This window comes from Leguminivora glycinivorella, chromosome 20 (genome assembly GCF_023078275.1).
Source record: "Leguminivora glycinivorella isolate SPB_JAAS2020 chromosome 20, LegGlyc_1.1, whole genome shotgun sequence".
Taxonomy (NCBI): Eukaryota; Metazoa; Arthropoda; class Insecta; order Lepidoptera; family Tortricidae; genus Leguminivora; species Leguminivora glycinivorella.
The window spans coordinates 12311774-12335545 of NC_062990.1; the positions used below are offsets into that span (position 1 = coordinate 12311774).

At 37.1% G+C, this 23772-nt stretch overlaps 3 protein-coding genes across 4 annotated transcripts in view; 1 reads left to right on the top strand and 2 right to left on the bottom strand.

Annotated features, from left to right (window-relative positions):
* The window catches only part of LOC125237025 (tyrosine-protein kinase-like otk), a 97781-nt gene extending 94517 nt beyond the window's left edge, over positions 1-3264 (top strand). The window contains exons 15-18 of the mRNA XM_048143947.1: positions 180-291; positions 1458-1553; positions 1776-1901; positions 2481-3264. Of these exons, the coding sequence (XP_047999904.1) occupies positions 180-291; positions 1458-1553; positions 1776-1901; positions 2481-2600 (454 nt within the window). The 3' untranslated portion in view covers positions 2601-3264. The remainder of the gene's footprint in view (positions 1-179; positions 292-1457; positions 1554-1775; positions 1902-2480) is intronic.
* Positions 3265-12029: 8765 nt separating this feature from the next.
* On the bottom strand, positions 12030-17107 carry LOC125237118. The gene is made up of 5 exons (XM_048144088.1): positions 17037-17107; positions 15355-15441; positions 14027-14107; positions 13631-13699; positions 12030-12492 (listed from the first exon to the last, which is right to left on the bottom strand). Exons 1-5 carry the CDS (start codon positions 17088-17090, stop codon positions 12067-12069), a joined length of 717 nt encoding a protein of 238 aa, XP_048000045.1. The 5' UTR covers positions 17091-17107; the 3' UTR covers positions 12030-12066.
* Positions 17108-18402: 1295 nt separating this feature from the next.
* On the bottom strand, positions 18403-23466 carry LOC125237119 (fibroblast growth factor receptor-like 1). Of its 2 annotated transcripts, XR_007178291.1 has the most exons (5): positions 23400-23466; positions 23017-23125; positions 21938-22126; positions 19671-19867; positions 18403-18681 (listed from the first exon to the last, which is right to left on the bottom strand). XR_007178291.1 is itself a non-coding variant. In XM_048144089.1 (4 exons), exons 1-4 carry the CDS (start codon positions 23463-23465, stop codon positions 18677-18679), a joined length of 369 nt encoding a protein of 122 aa, XP_048000046.1. In that variant the 5' UTR covers position 23466; the 3' UTR covers positions 18403-18676. The 2 variants fall into 2 exon arrangements, 1 of the variants encoding a protein (XP_048000046.1); XM_048144089.1 differs by lacking the exon at positions 19671-19867.
* Positions 23467-23772: the final 306 nt, after the last annotated feature.

Sequence of the window (23772 nt, forward strand, 5' to 3'; positions counted from 1 at the left end):
CTCTATAATAGTCGATCCTCTTTAAAGGTAACTAAACGCGATTGCAGAGGCTAAGGCTATTGGAAAGACTATTTGGTCCATACCTATAGCCATAAGAGTGTAAGAGTGTAGTGATACATTTGTCAATTTTAAAATAAGTGGGACTAAAAACTTATAACGTTTATTTTTCCTCGTTACAGAGACATCGCGGCTCGCAACTGCGCTATCTCGTCAACTTTGCGGCTGAAACTCACTATGGCGGCCATGTCTCGAGGGCCCGACACCGCACATTACTACAAGCGGCATGACCAGGTATATGGTCTATGACATTACTTGCAGGACGATCTTGAATTGTATGCGAATCTATGACAATCGGCAACTTGACTGCACTTAAAATAATAGTATATTGTGCAACAAGGGAGGTAAGGGGGATTTTGTTGACGAGTATTTTAACTCGCGACAGCCGCAGGCTGGAGAGAGTTATAGACACGAGTTTACAAAATCCTTACCTCCTGAGTTACACACAATATTTTTCATTACATTTGAGAGGAAAACACAGAGAAGAAAAAACCATAAGGCAAAATCTTCAATGAATGGCGGTGTTGTACTGCTCGTTGCTATGGCAACGCGGTCAAGCGCAATCGAGATGGCCGTCACAATTTCCTGCCAGATTGCAAATTATAACGATTTATCTACGTGAAATTTACATAATAAATGTAAAACACACTGAAATAATACTCGTAGTAAAACATAAATAAAATGCATTTTTTCATAAAGTATTATATTTTTTTATAGCTTAATAGTCAAATTTTTGCTGTGCAAAAAAAATCCTTGGCTGATTGAAACATCCTATGCCTGAAGTGGCTGAAGTATTGTACGGATTGTATTAATTTTTAAAACTAAATCCATTATTCCCTTGGGAATAAAATAGTGCATTACTCTTCAGTACACGTATAGACGCAATGAGACCTTTAAACAGCAAATGTGATGAACAATATTTTTTTACGCACTAGTGCGAGAAGTGGTTCATATATATGCCAGGTCGAAACTTTGAAGGCTCATCTGTACTGAAAAACGTCGTACGATACACGTGCAAAAAGGAAATTCGTAACTCGTGTCGATTTAAAACACTCCCTTCGGTCGTGTTTTAATTTATCGCCACTCGTTTCGAACTTCCTTTTTTACGCACTTGTATCGTAATGTACTATTATACCATGCACAAAATAAAGCATCAGATAATTATAAAAAAACAGGGACAGAAATTATTTTTAATTCCAATTTATATTTTATAAATCACATAGAAATATATAAAGTAAATAAGCTGACCGTGACGTCACTCAATTCGATTTCATATTAATTCCATATTGAACGACTTACAAATTCGTTTTGACAGTGCTTAAAAAGAAGCTGATTTGACTAGGAGGCAAGTAGCCTATTATCTGTGTTCTGTTCCTGTATGAGCCACTTATTTCTTTCAGGTGATCCCGCTCCGCTGGTTACCAGCAGAAGCAGCCTTAGAAGGAGAATACTCTGCCAAATCAGATGCGTACATGTTTGCAGCCACAGTATGGGAGGTTAGTAACGCTACTCGCCGTTAGGTGGCGCTAATAATATCAAAGATTAAGCAATATTAATCGTACCTGTTATTAGTAGAGATCAAGTATTATTTATATAGGATTTGCATACTTCATACTAAGAATCGTACCTCTAATATATTTGATCGCTAGCGTCCGAGGTGTGTTAAGTTGTTTTAATTTTAATTCAATCTTAACGGCTGAATGTTATTGGTATTTCAGATCTACACTAAGGCAGAGCTTCCTTTCGCCAAATTGAACGACAACTCAGTGCTCGAGCGACTAAAGAGCGGGACCCTCGAGTGGACGGTCCCGGGTTCGATGCCCGAAGCGCTTGCTAACTTACTGGTAAGATAGTCATTATATTTACCAATTAATGCCAAATGGTGGTAGATTTTTTCACGAGAGAGCTGGTATGTTTGTAATCTCTATATGTAGTAGTAGGGACATTTTTTTTTTTTTTTTCAAAGTTGTCCACCCCACTTTTTTTGTAACATGGGTATTTTTTTTTCGATCCTGATAGGAGAAAAGAGTGTCCCAAGATTTCCATACATTTTTCAGAGCTTCCATTCCGTTACCGCCATACAAAATGTATGAAAAAATGGTAACGGAATGGGAAAAAAACCACGGGACACTTTTTTCTCCTATTAGGATTGAAAGATCTCGCGAGTGGAAATCGCATAAAATATTCCAAATACTAAAAAAAGACATTTTTTTGTGGCTCCATCTATGTGCGGTGTAGTGTATGCGCGTTCTTAGGCGGTCGCATTTTAATGTATGGGATGGAATGATCTTCTTATATTTAATCTATGGTTAAATGTTACGAAGATTCACTTCCTCTATTTTTTTTTTGCAAATTCTTGCTACTCTAAGACTCCAATTTCTCATTATATTAGTCTCGTACATAGTACTATTGTTGTTTTTCAGAAACGGTGTTGGAGCAACTCCCCGTCAGAGCGTCCACAATTTGAAACGATCTGTACCGAGGTAGATGCTGTATTACAAGCAGTTACTTCAGCCGAGACTCCACAGGAAAACAACTCTTAAACAGATTATTATAAGGTTCGGTTTGGAATGTCTTGTTTCGGGCGTTTAGACCCTTTTCAACAACAATCAGTTACAATAACTATTTTATATTAATTATTAAAAGTGAACAATCGCACATATAAACACGACCCTTGGAGCGTTTTCACATTATCCGACCCGATATCGGATGTCGGATATCCCATATATTTACGCCGCCATCTTTGATTTTTTCCTGTGAAATCCTTCCTACTTCCGTTATTGGAACATTGTGAAAACGCACTTATTTTCATGAATTTACGGTTCAATCTAAGACATTTATTGCATTAAAAATATCATAACAACGAAGTTTAAGAAAATTTACAGACTTAACCAGATTTCTTATAAAACAATGGAGTTGCAGTCGTTCATAGGCTACGGTAACTGCTTACCATCAAGCGGGCCGTGTGCTTGTTTGCCACCTATTAGTATTAATATTTAAAAAAATGTTACAGTAATTTGAACCTAGCTTAGCCGTTTAACATTTATAGATTCTTTATTTCTGATGCCATTTTGTAATCATTTAATTTAATATGCCTCTGCCACACTATGCTCCTCGCGCTGCCGCGATGTTGCCCTCTCTGGCCACACACTGCCCTGCTCGCGCGATTATTGCACTAGGTTGTTGCCGGCCCGCCGACTCGCGCCAAAAAACCGACAAAATAGGGCGCTCGGGGCGGGACGAGCGGCGTGACGAGTAGCGCGCCCACACTATGCCTCTGCCTACTTTCCACGCCGCTCGTCGAGTGTGTGGCAGAAGTAATACATAAGTAATTTCTCAAATTCTCGAAACGCGATCATATTTAAAGTATTAAGCGTAGCTCTAGATATTTATGTCATTTTGATGCATTTACATTTATTATACTTTTCTTACATTAAGTCATATTATAATTAAATTTAAGTAGTTTTAAGAGAACGAAAGCTAAACGATACTGCCATTTTGTAAATAAAGAGATTAGAATTAAGACTGATAGCCATATTAGATAAGTTTTATAGAATTTTGACATTTTTACGTATAGTACGCTAGACAGGAAGAAATTCGTACATTGACCCGGCATTTTTCATTTTTTTCGCATCAAAACGATTTACTAATATGGTATTGATATGAAATCGTGAGGAGTGACGTCATGGTCAATTCATTTACTGTATATCATTCTCTTTGACTTATTAAATAGAAATTATGTTTAAAAATAATTACTGTCCATATTTTTTTGTCTAATTTTTTGATGCTAAATTTCGTGCACTGCATAAATTATTTCATTTGAAGTAACGGAAAGTACCCTATTTTAATATTTAATAATGTTGGCTTACTCGTACAGTGACATTGATCATGAGCGAGACAACAATATTACTACGCGCTAAGGATGGAGATAGAAAATGTCGGGTCAATGTACGATTGTCTATATGCTTAGTGTCCATACTTTAACTAATAGTATAAGTGAATGACAAACTTTAGTCAACTAAGGACGGTTCGATCATGTAATAGAGAAAATAATACTAAGATTCGTAAATTTCTAAAAATATTTCTGTTTTGACAGCTAAATTAGATGGCGCTATACAGTAGTTGAATAAAATTGTCTAGTAGTCACTTTAAAAATCATTTACTTACTATTATACTTTAGAGCGCCATCTATGTAAGTATTGGGGTGTCCCAGAAGTAAAGAGACAATAATAAATTGATTTTTTAAATAAAATAACTGATCAAAGTAAATAAGTTACGTATAATAAAAATTAAAAATATAATAAAATTAAACATTTTATATCAAATTTGCACCAACGACGCCTTTGTACCCAATTTTTCTCAGATTAATTGCTGCTCGCCGCATGACAGCTTTTCCTGACTTAGCTGCCACATTTTTTGCCAATCTGGTCCACCGATGTTTGAAAGCTGTTATTGATTTGGGCTTATCTGTTCGTTTTTTATATTCTTTCTTACATAACGCCCAAAACATTTCAATTCCTCGAGCTTGGGGCACATTTGGAGCATTATTACGCTTGAGTATATACTCAATCCCTGTGGACTCCAAGTACTGGGTGACTTCAGACGCGTAGTGACAAGTCGCCATGTCCGGCCAAAACACAACATCTTCCGTGCGATGATATTTGTTTATAAACGGAATCAATCGTTTAATTATGCACTCCTTGAGATAAACCTTTGAGTTCATAGATCCAGTACAAATATAAGGTTCAGATATATTGCCGTTTTGGTCAATCGCTTGCCAAACGAGATATTTGTTAAAAAATTTAGCCTTTGGCAAGACTCTTTGCGTGTAATCCACAGCGTCTCGAGTGGTTGAGTGGAAATATTGCTTTCCAGGCACATCGCTCGGGTCCACCGGTACATATGTCTCATCATCAATAATAAGGATTTTTTTCAATGTTTTCGCGTAGACTTTACGACATCCTTTTTTAGCACGCACCTCCTGGTCTTTAATGTACTTGGGAGCAGATAGCTTTGCATAGGCTTTCATATTTAGGTCGTGCCTTTTAATTCTAGATACACTAGACTTGGATATTTTTAATTTATCCGCCACGGCTCTGACAGATATCGAGGGAGCCTGGTTAAACGCCTTTTTTACCTTATTTAAGTTTCGAGCCGTCGAAACTACACGTGGTCTTCCCGGTAGGCTTTTGAAATTTTGCTCTTCTGTTTCTTCAAAACGTTTAATTATTCGATATAAGCTCGTTCTTCTCGATCCCTCTTGTGTAAAATGGTGTATTGTGTCTATTTTACCATGACACTCGTAATATTGAATAACTCGCTTCGCGAATAGCTCATATACAGCTCGTTTCATTTTCGAAAATCTTATGAAACCAATACGCAAATGCCGAATAATTTGACGTATTTGCTCATGTCAGTCGCCATGACAGTTTTTTCTTTTTTTTGAAAAATCTGTTTTCGGCCAGTACGACATTAAAAAGTTGTCTCTTTACTTCTGGGACACCCTTTAAGTAACGTCTTTATTGTACCACCAGCACCAACATAAAAAATATATATATATATATTTTTTTTTAATTATAAATGGGCTCACTCTTGGTCACAGACTAGCCAAAGGCAAAGACGTGGCCTACGATGGAGTGAGCTCTCCCAGAAGATGCCTACTCTTGATTTGAAGGTTGCCGGGTTATATGAGCTCGGAAATATAGCCGCCGGCAAGGAATTCCACTCCTTGGCAGTGCGCATAAATATTCAAGATATCAAATATAAAAAAAGAGGAGGAAGTACAAAGACGAACTTATCCCAGTTAGCTGTCATTGCTAACATGATATTTTGTATGATACGCATCATAATGTTATTTGTCTATGACTATTTTATAAGCTGCAGAGATAACTGTCCTAACTGTAAATGAGTGAATGCATGAGATCAGTTACCTTTGCAACGTACTTGAAATATAAAATGGCCGTCAGTAGGTAGTTGTCAAACATTTTGATCGTCCGATATTGATGTAATTTGCACGTCCTGATCACAGTAGTACTTAAGCGTTTATATTTAGGTAAGAAAAACTGTATAGAATTTTATTTATAAAATTGGCTCTAAATTAAACTTTTACTTAGTATTGTTTATATTTTAATATAAAATATATGGATTGGCCTACATTTGGAATAAAATATAGGTTTTATTCAAACAAGGCTTATGCTGTAATAAAGTAAACGAATAATTATAATTTTACTTGAAATAGTTCACTAAATAACGAAAATCCTAAATTATTGTAGCAAATTGAATAGCCAAAATTTTCAGTCATTTAACTTTTAATATCCGTGTTTCTGCAACTATTTCTGTCTTTTTATAATTATTTTACTATATTCGTTACTATTGAATTGGTGTTCTAAGATTTTTTATAGTATTTTATATTATATGTGAGGTTCTCAAAGAAAAGGTACCACGCTGACAAGTGAAAAAAAACTTCCTTTATTTGAGAACTTCAAATTAATTTTATTATATCATTATTAGTATGTATAGTATATGTTTTTGTACATTTCCAAGATACCAGACGAAGCATTTATAGGTTATAAGTCTTTTTGATATAATTTACATATTCATTAATTTTAGCCAAGCAGATACGCCTGCGAACGGTTTTTTTTTATGTTAAAAGGAAACATTTTTATGTTTCTTTTTACATAAAAAAATAAATATATACACTTAAAATTCCTTTTTTTATAGACTGATTTGGGCTTATAAGAATAATTCAAACAGTTTCAGATGACACTAAGGTTTTAAACTAAATAGAACTAGTCCCTTCCATAACATAAGATTTTGATTAATTTTTACATAAATGTGAGTGTGCACGGGAAAGCGTCCCACTTTGTCGATTGCTATAAAGCCGCTTCATCAGTTTATTCATATAGAAATACAAGTAAATCTCGCCTTAATGGTAACCGACAAAGTGGGACGTTTTACTAAACACACTCACAAATATAGACATAAAATCGTCTGTAGACTTTGGATACATTTTGCAATAGTACATTTAAATTGTGTAGACAACTAAAACAACATCATGATCAAAATAGCATTTAATATGCTATATCTAGCTTGTCACTGCTACGCTGGGGACGTCTTCTGATGTATTCGGCGAACTAAGAGCGTTTACACATTATCCGATCCGATATCGGACGTAGGAAAGATGTCAATGATGGCGCCTTTCATATAAAATACTAGCTTTTGCCCTCGGCTTCGCACGCGTAAGAAAGAGACAAAAAGTAACCTATGTCACTCTCCATCCCTTCAACTATCTCCACTTAAAAAATCACGTCAATTCTCCGCTTCGTTTTGCCGTGAAAGACGGACAAACAAACAAACACACACTTTCCCATTTATAATATTAGTACGGATAATAGGATTTCGGTAGATACTTCAAATGATGGATCGGATAATGTCAAAACGCATTAAGTGTTAAATGGCAATTTAAAAAATCAAGTCCGTGTAGATATTATCATTATGATATGTTGATATTGTCATCGATTTCTAACTAGAGTTATAATAGGCTTTAAAATCTCATTTTGATCCTATAGGTAAGGTAGTGAGTAGCTTTTACACTTTTTTATGGCGTTCGAGTCGGTGTGACCGATTTAGGGTTAGTTTTATTGTGTTCTAAAATACTTTGCGAAAAGACTTATTAAGCCAAATAAAAAATGCGCCAATGTCTTTCGTTTTCTTTCAACCCCTTATTTGCCAAGAGTGGCACTGAAGCTTTAGTAGTTTCATGTGTTCTGCCTACCCGTTTATGGGATACAGGCGTGATTGTATGTATGTATTATAAAATGGGCCCTCCCTTGCTGGAGTTGCTGCGCATAATGGAAGATTTTTTGTTTTTTGAAGTCGTATTTTTTTGTTAGTTATGTTTGAGTTTATAAGCAAAATTTTATCGTTGTGTTAGAAGCGTTTTTAGATTTCCGATATCGGATGTAGAAAGGATGACGCTCTTATTATATGTATAGAACTAGCTTTTTCCGCGGCGTCGTTCACGTTAGAAAGGACCCTATGTCACTCTCCGTTCCTTCAACTATCTCCGCTTAAAAAATCACGTCAGTTCGTCACTCCGTTTTGCCGTGATAGACAGACAAACAAACAGACACTCACACTTTCCCATATACCGGGTGCCCGGTAATTAATGGACAACCTTTTAACCAGCAAGAGGGCACCTTATACTGGTCCAGAAAATCGACATTAAGGTTTAGTAAAAGTCGCCTGGTTTTCGAGATTTTCACACTTTTTAAAATTTTAGGTAGTATTAAAATTTTAAAAAGTGTGAAAATTTTGAAAACCAGCACGGGAAGCATGGTGGTGCAGGCGACTTTTACTAAACCTTAAAGTCGATTTTCTAGACCAGTATAAGGTGCCCTCTTGGTGGTTAAAAGGTTGTCCATTAATATTCATTAAAATTTTAAAAAGTGTGAATATCTCGAAAACCAGGCGACTTTTACTAAACCATAAAGTCTATTTTCTGGACCAGTATAAGGTGCTCTCTTGGTAGTTAAAAGGTTGTCCATTAATTACCGGGCACTCTGTATAATATTAGTATGGATATTGGTCCTACGATTACATCTAATGTCGGATCGGATAATGTGAAAGCGCTCTTATACCCGTAATTACGACGTTATTTTCTGATACGAGTTTATATATTTTTTTGCAAAGTATTTTAGAACACATTATCTAGTGCCAGAATAGTAAGTAATTTTAGTAACAACGGCAGCGTTGTCTAGTTAACTTCTTAATCTGTATAAAATAAACATTATTTCATTTACGAATCAAAATAGAATGAGGAGGCACACTGACATTTTATCCCGTCAGGTGGCGCCTGTGCTAGTGTCTAGGCATGATTTCTCCGGGATGTCCGGGATCTCGAGGATATGGTAGAGCACAGTTCTAAATTCCCGAAACAAAAAAAAATGTCTAGGCATGTCACTGTCATTCATATGTGTGTGAGAGAAAAGATATCTTCTTCTCGCTCTCACGTATGAAATTCTTTATCTGTGCAATGAATTAATAAGGTGGCGCCATCTGTCATTATCTTTGAGTGCGCCTCCTCATTGTCACATTTGGAATCAGATTCGAATTAAGTACTGACTTGTTTTTAAGGGAGGGATGAGATATCCCTCCCTAATCCCCCTTTTTAATTTTCCCTGCCTTGTAATTTAATTATAATGAAAATTATTTATAACGTTGTGTGATAATTATTGACTTTTCGACTTATAGAACTTATATTATTTTATTTGTGTATTATATTATACTGGTAACATTTTTAGAGTTGCTATAATGTTAACAACTGGTCACATTTTTACTTTTTTTTGTGACAATGGCGTTCTTTTATACAGTGAATAAGTATGGCCAGTTTTGTGATGTCACAAAATTGTAGAAAAATTTGGAATATGTGTCTTTGTATTGTGGTGTTCTTATATTGAATGTTAGTTCTTTGGAGCTATCTTAAATCTTTGATACTAAGATAGTAAAAGTAAAAAAACGCCACAGGTCCTGTTTTTAAATCACTTAGTCCGTAAGAGTTTATAGTGAAAATCAAGCATTTGCAATTATTTTAATAAAATGTCATGCTAGTGATTTTCTTGTTTCATTTTGGCTTTCATTTTGGCTGACACATAATCTTAGAAAAGATTTGTATGCAAATTTACAGATCTGTCAGTCAGTTTGAACTGCACATACACTTTTTTTAAGATTATGAATTTTTAAGACCGTGTTACCGGCCTTACCAGGTGTTACCAGGGGCGGCTCACTCCGCGTTTCTTCCGTACATTTCGACGGCCGCGAGTTTGCGGCCCACAAAGTTTGACAACCTTCACGCTGCGCAATGGAACACAATGTCGCATGCAGTCCGTTGACGACAGGTTGTTGAGAGTGAGCCTTCTGTACTTGTACTTTTATATATTCTGTGGTGTTACGAAAAGCGTTCGCATTTTTTTTCTATAGAAATTTCCATAGACTCCTGCTGCGTGACGTTTTTTTTTTTTTTTTTTGAAATTTGGGCTATGAATTATTTGGGTGTCCATGGGCGGCGGTGATCGCTTACCATCAGGCGACCTGTCTGCTCGTTTGCCTCCTATCCCATAAAAAAAAAAAAAGAATTTTTGGGCCGTAAGAGCAAACGGACTGTCTGTGGGGAAGGTAGCGGAAAATCCAGGACCCTTCCGCCGCACTCTAGATGTATTTGCTACGCTGGTATAATCCTGATGTTGTGTGGTTGATGCAACTGGCCCTAATTTATCTTTATCTGCTAAGTAGAGGATAAGTAAATTTCGTTTTGAAACATTCCCGCAGACACGAGTAGCTTGTTGTCGCTCCAATGATTCAAAATCAAAGTGTAAAAAAATAGTACATTACGGCACAAGTGCGGAAAAGATGAAGTTCGAAACGTTCCTTTTCACACTTGTATAGACGTTTTTCAGTACAGAGGGTCCTCCGACATTTCGACCTGGCATATAATCAACCACTTTTCGCACTAGTGCTTAAAAAAACACCATTTGTACTGAACACATTGTTTTCATAATAATCTCGTGCAATAGGGAACTTGACTGTACTTCTAGTAAAATATTTTTCACCACAGCAACTGGTAAAGGCTTTCTTTGCTATTCGAAAACAGATAGCAAAATTGCATTTTATCCACAAGGGGGCAAAGTAATTTTATACAAATTTTAACTCGATGTCTTAATCTAGCTGCTAGATTTTACCTATAAATGATGATTTTGAATCATAAATATTGAATAAATTGATGGATTTGATTTATTTTGATGTTTTATAGTCAGTATTTTGTTCGTGTTGGTGTGGTGAAAAATTTTGTGTTTCACTCGGTGGCAAAGTTTGTTTAACCTTCGTGCCTTGATACCCTCGCAACGCTCAAGATTCCACTTTCGCGGTTCAATATTGGAATCTTTCGCTTGCTCATGTATCAATATTGGCACGTGCGGTTAAACAACTACTTTGCCCCCTTGTAAAACAAATAACTATTAATACCATGCACGAAATAAAGCATCAGATAAATATAAAACATTATTTTTAACCCTTCGAGCCCCAAGCATCTATATGTATTTCCTTATATTTTACTGACATCATATGATGTCGCTGGGACTTGAAGGGTTAAATCCAATTTCTATTTAATAAGTCAGGTAGAAATATACAACGTGTTTTCGGTATCACTCAAAACCTCAGACACCCCAACTGATTTTTATTTTTTTAAACTCATCTAAATTGAATTTTTAGATTTCTGTACAGCTCTACTTGACTTTTAGCTCTACACTCAATAAAATAATTGCTAACTACCATCATAAACCATAAAACTATTTATTTGTGTACGTTACGGCAACGACATAAGGTTTATCAATAGACAGCTAAGATGTCATTGTAAAACTTTAAAGTGCTTTGTCACAGTAAACTTCAAATTGGACAGGTAATCGCACTAAGCAAATTTAAACCTAATATTCAGAATGACAAGGTTGTAATTAGGTAAGAGTTCAATTTGTTATGACTTATGATAAACATTAAGATTAAACTGACAAACAACGTCAAACTCGTAGCGGAAAAAATAATCGCCCAAGTAACCAGCCAGTATTAATACCCCTAAATACTGAAAAAGGTAAACAACCTCTAGCAATGCGATATACACAATGTTGTATTACGAGTACAATTGAATAAGCACGTAAAAAATAATTAATCATACTAATTTAAATAAAAATTACCCTCATCAAGATATAGCTCAATCGATTCCACTTTCGATTCTGAACAAACGGTTTTCAGGTTTTTAGTGTTAAGTGAAACACGGTGTATACAGTTACTGAATTGACCGTGACGTCTTTCAATTCGATTTCATATTAATTAGCAACGACGTTGAAATTCGTTTTGACAGTACTTAAAAAGAAGCTAATTTGACTAAGAGGCAAGTAGCCTATAGGAAATACAAAATCATAATACACATGATATTTCCTTTATTGAAATTAAAAATCAACTTTATTTCCGCTCGCTCGGGTAGTTGCCAACCACACCGACCCTACGCATCGGGTTAAAGCTCATAGTCATAGAAAACGGGTCGATCATGGACCCGGCACCCCCCTGCCCCCTCCTCCTAGGCACAGGGGCAACATGGGGCGGCTTCTGCTTTATAAACTTCTGCAGACCAATCTTCTGATGCATCTTAGTAGGCAACTCTCTGAAAAACGGTAGAACTTGCTTCATTCCCGGTTGTACATTCTTCCTTTGAACTCTTTTGGGTTGGAGAAGTTTCTTCAGTGCGTTCATGTTGAAATCTTGGCCTAGAACGTCGGAAATGGAGCGGATACTAGACTTCATGTTTTGGCCGGTGCGTAAAGCCTTGCTGTCGTAGCCTGACATTACTATTCTGTAGAGCTTCGCCAGTTTTGCGGCGTCCCCGGGTTCCTAGAAATAAATAAATAGTTAGTTATTGTTTAATTTGTTTAACCGCACGTACCAATATTAAAACCCGAGTAAGCGAAAGCTTCCAATATTGGACCGCGAGCGTAGCGACTGGTTCAAAAAGTGGAATCTTGAGCGTTGCGAGGGTTTCAATGCACGAAGGTTAAACAAACTTTGCCGCCGATCGAGTGAAACACAAAATTTTTCACCACACCAACACGAACAAAATGACTATAAAACATCAAAATAAATCAAATCTATAAATTTATTCAATATTTATGATTCAAAATCATCATTTAATTTATAGGTAATTCTACCAGCCAGCTCAATATTTCAAGTTAAAAAAAATTGTATGAAATTACTTTGCACTCTTGTGGATAAAATGAAATTTTGCTATCTGTTTTCGAATAGCAAAGTAAGCCTTTACCAATGTGTTAGTTTGGGTCAAAATGTAGAAGCTAAATTTGACCCACTTTCCGGTTTCCGATTGAGCTGCAATTTTGCACACAAATGTAAATCACGTGACAATGCAATATTATGGTATCATGGAGCTTATCTGATGATGGAGCCGAAAGGAGGTCATAGGAACTCTGTTATGAAACGTCGTATCCCCATCGAGTAAGGGGTTTTTAGAAACGTCTCGGAGAGCAGTACATGACTGTTGAAAGAAAGGTACAGTCGGCGATAAAAGCCTGTGCCAAAAATGATTTTTTTATTTGCAAAAATCCCGGGAAGGTCTGAGTAAAGGTCAGGTGTCGATATCACCGGCTGAACGTTTTACACACTGGCTATTTACTCGCCTATCCTTAGAGACGAATACCGGTTGTGGAGCGGCACATATTTGCAAAAAAAACTTATTTTTCATGTTATGCACTAATAACTTGTGAGCCATATATTAATGTTCCATCCACTCAACACGCGTGCCAAATGTGACCAGTGTATATATGTACATATAATGGGATAAACATGGAATTCAATATTATTATGTTTGAGAGTTTTAATATAGCTTCTTACAAAGGATAATCTCAACTATCGGTTAACTTCAACTAATCGAAATATTTTCCACGTTTCACATTACTTGAGTGCCGTAGATAATGTCAGTGGACACACGTTAATTCTTTATTAAAGTCTTCATGCTTACCTCTTCCATACGAACGCAATTAGTATCTCCGAAGGCGGTAATGCAGTAGCGAGAGCGATGGTATTTCACCTGCAATACAAGTTACATTTGTGAGTGTGCACGGGGAAACATATAAAGATACAAGTAAATCTCGCTTTAATGGTAACCGACAAAGTGGGACATTTTACTAAACACACTCACATATTAAAAACTAGACTTGGACGACGACGTAAGGCAGCGTCGTCTGATTCGGTGTAGGTTTGAAGGATTCGGCAGGTTCACCCATCAAGTTCAATCCTAGGCCAGTAGAACCTTTTCACAGTCAACGTCAAAAGTGACTTCTATGGTCAATAATGCACCGTGTCAATAAGACAAGGTTCTAGTGGCCTATGATTCAAATTGGTTGTTCGTACGTACCTTAGCTTCTGCAAAAGGAAATTCTGTCATTTCTTCGTAGCTCCTCCGCGGATCTTCGTTTGCAACAGCGTAATCGAAACCCTAGAAACAGAAGAAAAAATAAATTGGACTTACTTATTTAAAATTAAATAATTCGTTGGAATTGAAATATCTTTATTTACATGAACATATTTACATAATAATATAAGAAACTAAGAATAAACTTAATAGCTAGCTAATGTCTAAAATAGGCCCTTGAGGCATTGTACCAAGGATACTGGCGACATTTCCTCGCTGTATCGCAATGCTGACGTTGTGCGAGGAAGTCGCCAGCTCTTCGGTCACCAGTTACCTCAACCAGACGCTTCGCGATTTCTGTGAACAACCCAATGGACCTAGAGGTTCTACGGCAAAAGGTACAAAAAGGTATTCCTTGCCAAGACTTTTCTTCCGCTTTTAACTTGGTCCGCTGGAGGTGAGACGGTGCCAATGTGTCTACGCAGGTAGCATCCAACAGTTACTAACATTCGTCCCATACTCCAAGGGACCAAGGACACTCCACCAGGCCTCTTGCCATCATCTCTGATTATGCCAGTCGGCTCAAGGAGAGCATCAGGCACATTGATGGTTGCAAGGGACCGACGGATAATGTCATTAATAATTCGTTTAGTTACTAACTTCACTGGCTCAGCAACCCAAAAGCCTCCGGCACAAGAGATCGCCACTCTGCCCTATCCTGCGCCACTTCACGCCAGTTGGGTACACCGAGTGCGGACAGGTCTTTCAGGGCTTCCTCGCACCAGCGATATCTGGGACGCCCACGCGGACGTTTTCCACCCGGGTGTCCCACATATGCTCTTCTCACACCACGATCCTCTCCCATCCTTTCCAGGTGGCCGAGCCAGCGGAGTCGTGTCGGAGGCTTTGATCTCGCCAATTATGTTAGGCACCGCCATAAGCTCTTCCAGCTCCCTATTTTCCCTGCGCCTCCAGGTTCCATCTCCCTCTTTGATTGTTTTTTTTTTGTAAAATAATTCGTTTAATCTTATTTAAATGATCAATGATACCTAACATGATCAAGATATCTAATTCCTAATAATATAAATAAAAATGTATAATAACAATTGGAAGTAAAATATAAGACATACCTACCCTTAGTACGTTTTCACATTATCCGATCCGATATCGGATGTCGGACCGATATCCCATACATTATAGGCGCCATCTTGGATTTTTTCCATTGAAATCCTTACGACTTCCGATATCGGATCGGATAATGTGAAAACGGACTTAGCGTTAAGTAGGTACCAAAAAGGTACAAAAGGAACCATTAAGTATTACATACACACCTTATTAGCTTCTACAAAAGGTTCATCTGTCATCTTATCGTAGTCCCTCCGTGGATTTTCATAGTCTGCAATGGCTAAATTGAAACCCTAAACAGAAAATAAGTCATAATATTGTCTTCGGTTACCGCGATAGTTACTCATGAAATAAAACTATGGAAACGGATTAAATCGCGTATAATGAATTTAAAATACATCCCGACGTTTCGAACTCTTTACAGCGTTGACCACGAACGCTGTAAAGAGTTCGAAACGTCGGGATGTATTTTAAATTCATTATACGCGATTTAATCCGTTTCCATAGTTTTATTTCATGAGAAAATAAGTCAACTTATGTATTGTAATTATATTATTTTTAACCCCCGACGCAAAAACGACGGGGTATTATAGGTTTGACGTGTCTGTCTGTCTGTCTGTTTGTCTGACTGTGTGTGTGTGTCTCTGTCTGTGGCATCGTAGGTCCCGAACGGATGAACCGATTTAGATTTCGTTTTTTTCTCTGAAAGCTGAGTTAGTCGGCAGTGTTCTTAGCCATGTTTCATGAAAATCGGTCTACTATATCGGTCGGGGTTTTTTTCAAAATTTAATTTTGTGGTTATTAGGTTATACTTGCTTAATCTTATTTAAATGATCAATACCACATATTTAGGTATTTTGAATATAAGGTACTTTTAAATATAGGTTTTGACTGGTGGGTAATTTTAATAGTTATTTGTTATACAAGGGGGCAAAGTTGTATTTTAACGCCGAGTGTGAAATTGAAAAACGATCAAGTGAAAGGATTATATAGTTGAACCACGAGCGAAGCGAGTGATTCGAGAATAGAATCCTGAACTTGCGAGTTTTTTAACACACGAGAAGTAAAATACGTTTGCACCCGAGTGTAACACAAAACTTTTCCCCTCACTATAGCGAGGAAACTACAACGCAAAAAGTGCGTTTATCACTGCTTCCAGTAGTTCCACAGGTGGTAAATCATCTTTATTACTAGATTCACCTACTATTATCAATTTTAAAGCAGTTAATTTGACTTTATTCAAGGTCAAATTACTTTACCCACTAGTGGATAAAATGCGTTTTTAACCGCTGGTATTAAAGGACAAAACACGTGTTTCCGAGTTAGTGAGGGGAAAAGAATCAAAATGTGACTGGACACATATGGCACTCTATAAAAAGTAAAACATGAAAAATTTAGATTAAAGCTTGACCAGAAATATAGGACTACGCGCCATCTTGCGGAATTTCATTAGAACTATTTTCTTCATACTAAACTGAACCGTCACCGCGTATACAGAATAACAGCGCCCTCCTGACAATAGTCATTTCTGGTTTGCTTTAGTTGAAATTACCCGAATTTTCCCTATAGAGTTTTCAATTAAGGCTCTTTCAAAAGAACGATAGATTTTATTTATCCATATTGTAACTACTCTAAGCTACGCTAGATGGCGCTTTTACGTGAATTTGATTTTTGAATCTCACATACGGGATTTTGTCACTAAAATACCGGTTGAAACCGGTGACTTGCTTATTATTTTCGCAGACTAAAAACCATGCGCTTTATTCGTGCATTTTTATAGGATTTGAAATGGATTTAGAATACTGATTTGCCGCCATCGCTACAGTTTCGTGAAAAATATTTTATAAAAAAAATATTTCACTGAAAAATATCAGTAACGAGATCTTACCCAGTTTATTTTTAAAGTGGTTAAAATAACCAACGCAAACAGATAAGCGTTCATCTTCAAATCGATATTTGAAATGATCAATTTCGTGAAACGAGTCTGTTAAATCCAAATAATCGATTTTCCAACTTATAATTAAATAATCTAGGCATTTTAGATTGGAAATAGAAGTGCCTGTAAGAAATCACTCAATCATTGACATTTTTAATCAGACTTTGACCAATTTATAAATTGCCAATCCCATACTTTATCTTAGGTGCATTTCACATTATCCGATCCCATATACTTAGGATGTATAACAGATATCCTAAATACATCCACATAGATAAGTGATAAAATTGGAAGTATGATACGCCGGCTAGTAGTTGATCGATGACTACGATGAAATCTTTGATTTTTGCCTTCGACATTTTCTTTACATCCAATAATCCAATATACACTTATGTAAGATCGATAATGTGAAAACGCTCTAAGCTCACGGAAATTCGATAGACGCCATTGGATTCGAATTTCATTTTTTGTAAGTTTCAACTTGTAAGTCGAAACAAACACATTAATTAGGTAGTTACGAGTTGGTACTAAGTATTTTTTTACTCTAAGATAAAGCTAATGAAAGCTAAAAATATTTAAAGGTACTGTCCTAAAAAAATACGGATATTTTTTACATATTAAAATATATTTCTATTTTTACATATTCAATCATGTCTTAAAATAAATTCATTACCGATGTTGAACGCGTTTTTATTTTTATAACTTTACCAGAATATAAACCGGCGAATTTGAATGTACTATCAGCTGCAAAAGTGCATGGCGAATTTATCAATGAATTCATTCATAATTTCTCCATGCACTTTTCCAGCTGATAGTACAGCATAGGTATAACCACAGACTATATAATAAGTACTTAATCAACCTTAAACTTGGACAGAAAATGGCAGAATGGATACCGAACTTTGAAGATAAGCTACACATAAATGTTATGGACCAAGGGATAAATCTGGCATTATACATAATGCCCGGGCATTATGAATTGCCACCATTCCAGTGGCCAGTGGCATTCCAGTGGCAGTGGCCAGGGGCCATTGCGACTGGGCAGTTTGATAATGACTATTAAATACGTGACGACCGGTCTGGCTCAGTCGGTAGTGACCCTGCCTGCTAAGCCGCGGTCCTGGGTTCGATTCCCGGTAAGGGCATTTATTTGTGACCCTGCCTGCTAGATCCTGGAGAATCACCGGTAAGGGCATTTATTTGATATTTGTATTTGTTCCTGAGTCATGGATGTTTTCTATGTGTATAAGTATGTATTTATCTACAATATTTAAGTATGTATATCGTCGCGTAGCACCCATAGTTCAAGCTTTGCTTAGTTTGGGGCTAAGTTGATCTGTGTAACCTTACACATCCCCAATATAAAAAAAAAAACATTAAATTGCCCGGGCATTATACATAATGCCCTACCCCTGTTATATAATATCATGCATTTCTTAAATTAATCGATTCATTTAGTTTTTTCCAAGACAGCCAAGTATCCCATAGCCGTGGTAGTTCCGAGTGAGTTAATGGCAACACAGGCGTACCAGCCTCGGTCCGATAGGGTTACGTTGGCCACAGTGAGCGTATCAAACTCGTCTGCAGGGTTGTCACTCTGGAATATAAAAATAAACTATGAAATTGAAGAAACTGACGGAAAAAAACTACCTACTGAATTTACTCACAAAATTTTCAGAGATGAACACAGAGAGGGCAAGCACGGTTCGTGATAAGGCCTATACACGTCAGGCTGGCCTTTACGCACTATGTGTAAGGCCGTTTTCACATTATCGGATCCGATATCGGAGGTCGGAAGAATTTCAATGGAAAAAATCCAAGATGGCGCCTGTAATGTATGGGATATCGGTCCGACATCCGATATCGGATCGGATAATGTGAAAACGGACTAAGGGTCCCCCAAATCTAGCGTCTCGCGAGCGTAGCGTCGGGCCAGCTGTATGGAAAGAGACACCGCATCGACGTTGCGTAGACGTCGCGCCGACGCGCCGTCAGGCTTTGCCATACAGTTCCAACGTTACGCTCGCGAGACGCTACATGTGGGGGGACCCTAAGTGCGGTAGAGACACACCGATGCGATAGGGTAATAGTACGTCCGCTAGACTAGACATACGAAAGCATTGCTTTGATCTCGTGGACAAAAAGCAATTTTGCCCACTGCTAGTCCGTTTTCACATTATCCGATCCGATATCGGATGACGGCAGGATTTCAATGGAAAAAATCCAAGATGGCGCCTGTAATGTAAGGGATATCGGTCCGACATCCGATATCGGATCGGATAATGTGAAAACGCACTTATTCGAATAGTGATATGAATAGTGGCCTGTGTGGTGACGGGTTAAGAATTTCACCACCCCCTTTCTTCCCGTGGGTGTCGTAGAAGGCGACTATGGGATATGGGTTAAATTGTGGCGTAGGCGAGAGGCTGGCAACCTGTCACTGCAATGTCACAGTTTCGTTTTCTTTCAACCCCTTATTTGCCAAGAGTGGCACGGAAGCTTTAGTAGTTTCATGTGTTCTGCCTACCCCTTTATGGGATACAGGCGTGATTGTATGTATGTATGTATGTATGATATGAAACTAACCTTTACTTCAACTCCTGGTATCGTCGGTTCATACAGTCCTATGTCCGCAATAGTGAAATTATCATAGGCCTTAACCCAGTACAAATAAGGTTAAAAATCGGTTACGGCTGGGCACGAAAATTTTATCGTATCGTTGACAAGAGCTGTTATATTTCCCGGATATCCGTGTTTTATAATTGGCTTCGAGGGGTAGCGTTCTATGAGAAAAAAAAATGATTTCGTTGCTTATAACATAACCAGGGTGCGTAGCCGAATGGCACAAACGCTCACGAAACGAAACGCTAGTAGATATCTATCTCTATCGCTCTTGCGTGTTGGCGCGACAGAGCCAGACTAGCTTTCGCGGCGTTTCGATTTCGTTTCGCGTCGGAGAAATGCCATTCGGCTACGGGGCCAGGCCCGTAATTTTCATGCCGATGACATCAATTTGACGTCACACTACATACCCCTGTTTTTATTGAATTCCGTTAACTTTAAGGGAAGATTAATTACATCAAATACAATCAATTTCTCTAAGAAACTAGCGTCTTAACTCTTGCGGTTATAGAGCTATTAAAAAAACAAAGATAATTGCTGAACACGTGTTTACGTGTGCACTTTACCAATTCCTAATGTTATTTGTTTTGACATGTGCCGTCAATCACTTGGCACTAACTTGAATATTTTTCTTACCAAGAACCCGACTGTCTCACCGCTCGTAGAAGCGTAGCCGATAATATGTAAAAATGTCATTTTCGAAAGTGTATCTCTCACACTAATAAATTCATTTATTATGTCTGAAATTGATGATTTTTTTTTGCGAACTTAATTAAAAGTAAATTACAGGTTGGTTGGTGTTAAATTAAATTGATTAATGATTAATTCATTAAATAAAACTCTTGAATCCTCCCATATGCAGCGTGACGTCAAATTTATATCATCGGCATGAAAGTTACGGGCCCTACTTATAACATTATAAATATAAAACAATCTGACTTGCTCAACTTTTTACATTGAAATAATTTTTAAGAAAAAAAACCGCCACTTTTGTGGTTCTGGTGAAAAAAAAACAACCATACAATCACGCCACTTTTGTGGTTCTGGTGAAAGGTACTTCCGAATGTTGGATTATGTAGAAATGTGTAGGTATTTTTTTAAACTGCTTTTAGTGTAAATCTTTGATTATTTCATGGAAATACAAATGAAATATACGTATACCGTTAAGGTTTGAAGACTTTCCTCAATTCCTCATGAATCCGATATCCGATTATAAGAAATCGAGCTTGACAAAATTTGAAAACTCAATATGTAAGCATAACAAAGAGAACAAATCTCCTAACAAATAAATGTGACTGTTCTGAACTTAAATGCATGCTGTTCCTATAAAAATACGAAAGTCACTATAAATTTGCCGTTTAGATTTGAGGAGTTCCGTTCTGATCATCGTCAGAAGTTCCACTGCACCAAATGTCACTGTTCTGAACATAAACGCAAGCTGTTCTTATAAAAATACCAAAGTCATTATAAGCGTGCCGTTCAGATTTAAGGAGTTCCGTTCTGATCTTCATCAGCAATTCCACTGCACCAACTGTCACTGTTCTGGACGTAAGTGCATGCTGTTCTTATAAAAATAAAAAGGTCACTATAAGTGTGCCGTTCAGATTTGAGGAGTTTCGTTCTGACCATCATCAGCAGTTCTACTGCACCAAATGTATGCTGTTCTTATAAAAACACAAAAATCACCATATCTAATATGCCTTTCAGATTTGAGGAGTTCCCTCAATTTCTCCAGGATCCCATCATCAGAACTGAGTTCTGATAAAAATGGGACCAATTTTTATGCATATACATTCAATAAAAAAAAAATTTCAAAATCGGTCCAGTAACGACGGAGATATCGTGGAACAAACATTAAAAAAAATAAAAAAATAATAAAAATAAACATACAGACGAATTGAGAACCACCTTGCTGGAGATTTGGGGCGGCGGTTAAATAGTATTGTGTCACCAGGCAGGCAAACATGGTCGCGCGATAAATGATAAAACATCAGGTACGCCGGCAGGGAGCAAAATCAATACTAATATTATAAATGGGAAAGTGTGTGTCTGTTTGTTTGTCCGTCCTTTACGGCAAAACGGAGCGACGAATTCACGTGATTTTTTAAGTGGAGATATTTGAAGGGATAACGCAAGAAGGATGATGATGATTTGAAGGGATGGAGAGTGACATAGTCTTCAATCCGTTTGTATGCGAGCGAGGGTGAAAGCTAGTAAAAAAAAATACCTACCAACGACAGTAAGAACAAATGTGTTGCTAATACAGCCCAACCCGTTGCATACGAGACATGTGTAGTTCCCATCGTCAGGTTTTCCTAATTCCTCGAAATATACCGACCATTTCCCGTATCTGGGCTGAAAGTATCTCCTTATTATAGGACCATTGTTTTTTGACCAAGTTATGTTGGGCGTTGGATTGCCTAGAATCAGAAAAATAGATAATGAGAATACTTAATGATGATGAATGAGATATTTAACAAATATTAAATAAATATTGGGGGACACCTTGCAGTCCTTACGCAAATCAACGCCAGCCCCAAACAAAGCAAAGCTTGTACTATGGGTGCTACTGCTAGGCGACTATATACATACTTAAATAGATAAATACATACTTATATACATAGAAAACATCCATGACTCAGAAAAAATATCTGTGCTCATCACATAAAAATAAATGCCCTTACCGGTTTTCGAACCCAGGACCGCGGGTTAGCAAGCAGAGTCACTACCGACTTGGCCGGACCGGTAATATAATGATGAATGTTTTTTTTATAAAAAAAGGTCCTAGCCTAATTCAGTAATTTACCGAAGTATTTTTACTTTCTACTTTAACTCCGTCTTTTAAATGTCAATTTCAGAAAGAAGAACAAAAAAAACTAATAAACAAGAGAACGAATTTTTTGCTGACGAAATTGGTTTTTAACCCCCGACGCAAAAACGACGGGGTGTTATAAGTTTGTCGTGTCTGTCTGTCTGTCTGTTTGTCTGTCTGTCTGTGTGTGTGTCTGTCTGTGGTATTGTAGCTCCCGAACGGATGAACCGATTTAGATTTAGTTTTTTTTTGTTTGAAAGCTGAGTTAGTCGGGAGTGTTCTTAGCTATGTTTCATGAAAATCGGTCTTCTATGTCGGTCGGGGGTTTTTTCAAAATTTTAATTTTGTGGTTAGGTTAGTTTATGACTTGACTTTTTCAAAACAAATGTCACAATCCTCCATTTACTTTCATGTAAGCACGTTTTTGCCGAAAACATTACTTCCTTTTAGCCCCAGAAATGCATGGTTATGGGTGGTTAGGAGACATAAATGTCATACCATCAGCAGCACATTTTAACCGAACTGAGCTTCCGACCGGTTTCATCAGAACGTTCGTCAATTTGCGTTTGAATTTGGGTGCAATTCTCTTTGCAGTGTCCTCTGCTATCTGTAAAATATGAGACAAATGATTCATACATTTCTTTAAAATATTTTCTTCAAAGTCCAACCTCTACTTGTAAGAAGGGACATCTCAGGCCAACGGTCAAAGCGCAAGTGATACTGGGCGGGTCCGGTTTATTTATTTTAGTTTAGGATAATAATAACATCTTTTGAGCGTCGGTATTCGACGCAACCGTTGACTCAAGCTATTTTTAATATTTCAAAATTTTCGACAACGCTTAAAAGACGCTAAAATAGTTTTAAAATCGATGGAATCTCACCTTGTCTTGTAAAAAAGCCGTGGTAAAGGCACATATTGCCAGAAACACTAAAAACTGGCGTAACATACTGTCAATCAACTGATAGTGACAAAATACATGGAAAGTTAGGTAAATATTACTTACTCATGTAATTTGATCATTTGGATTATCAGACATTCAATCCGGTTAACAATATGGCAAGTTATTGAAATAGAATTTACAAAAATATTTAAACACAGTTTTAACCTTTTTACCTAAAAATAGGGCACAGAATTTAATACCACTACAAATGTTGTTACATTTGGTATCCGTGGTGTAATACTAATTGTGTCTGGACGTCTGCACTGTGTGTTACGGATCAAATCATAGGTAAATTAGGTAATTTATTAGTGAT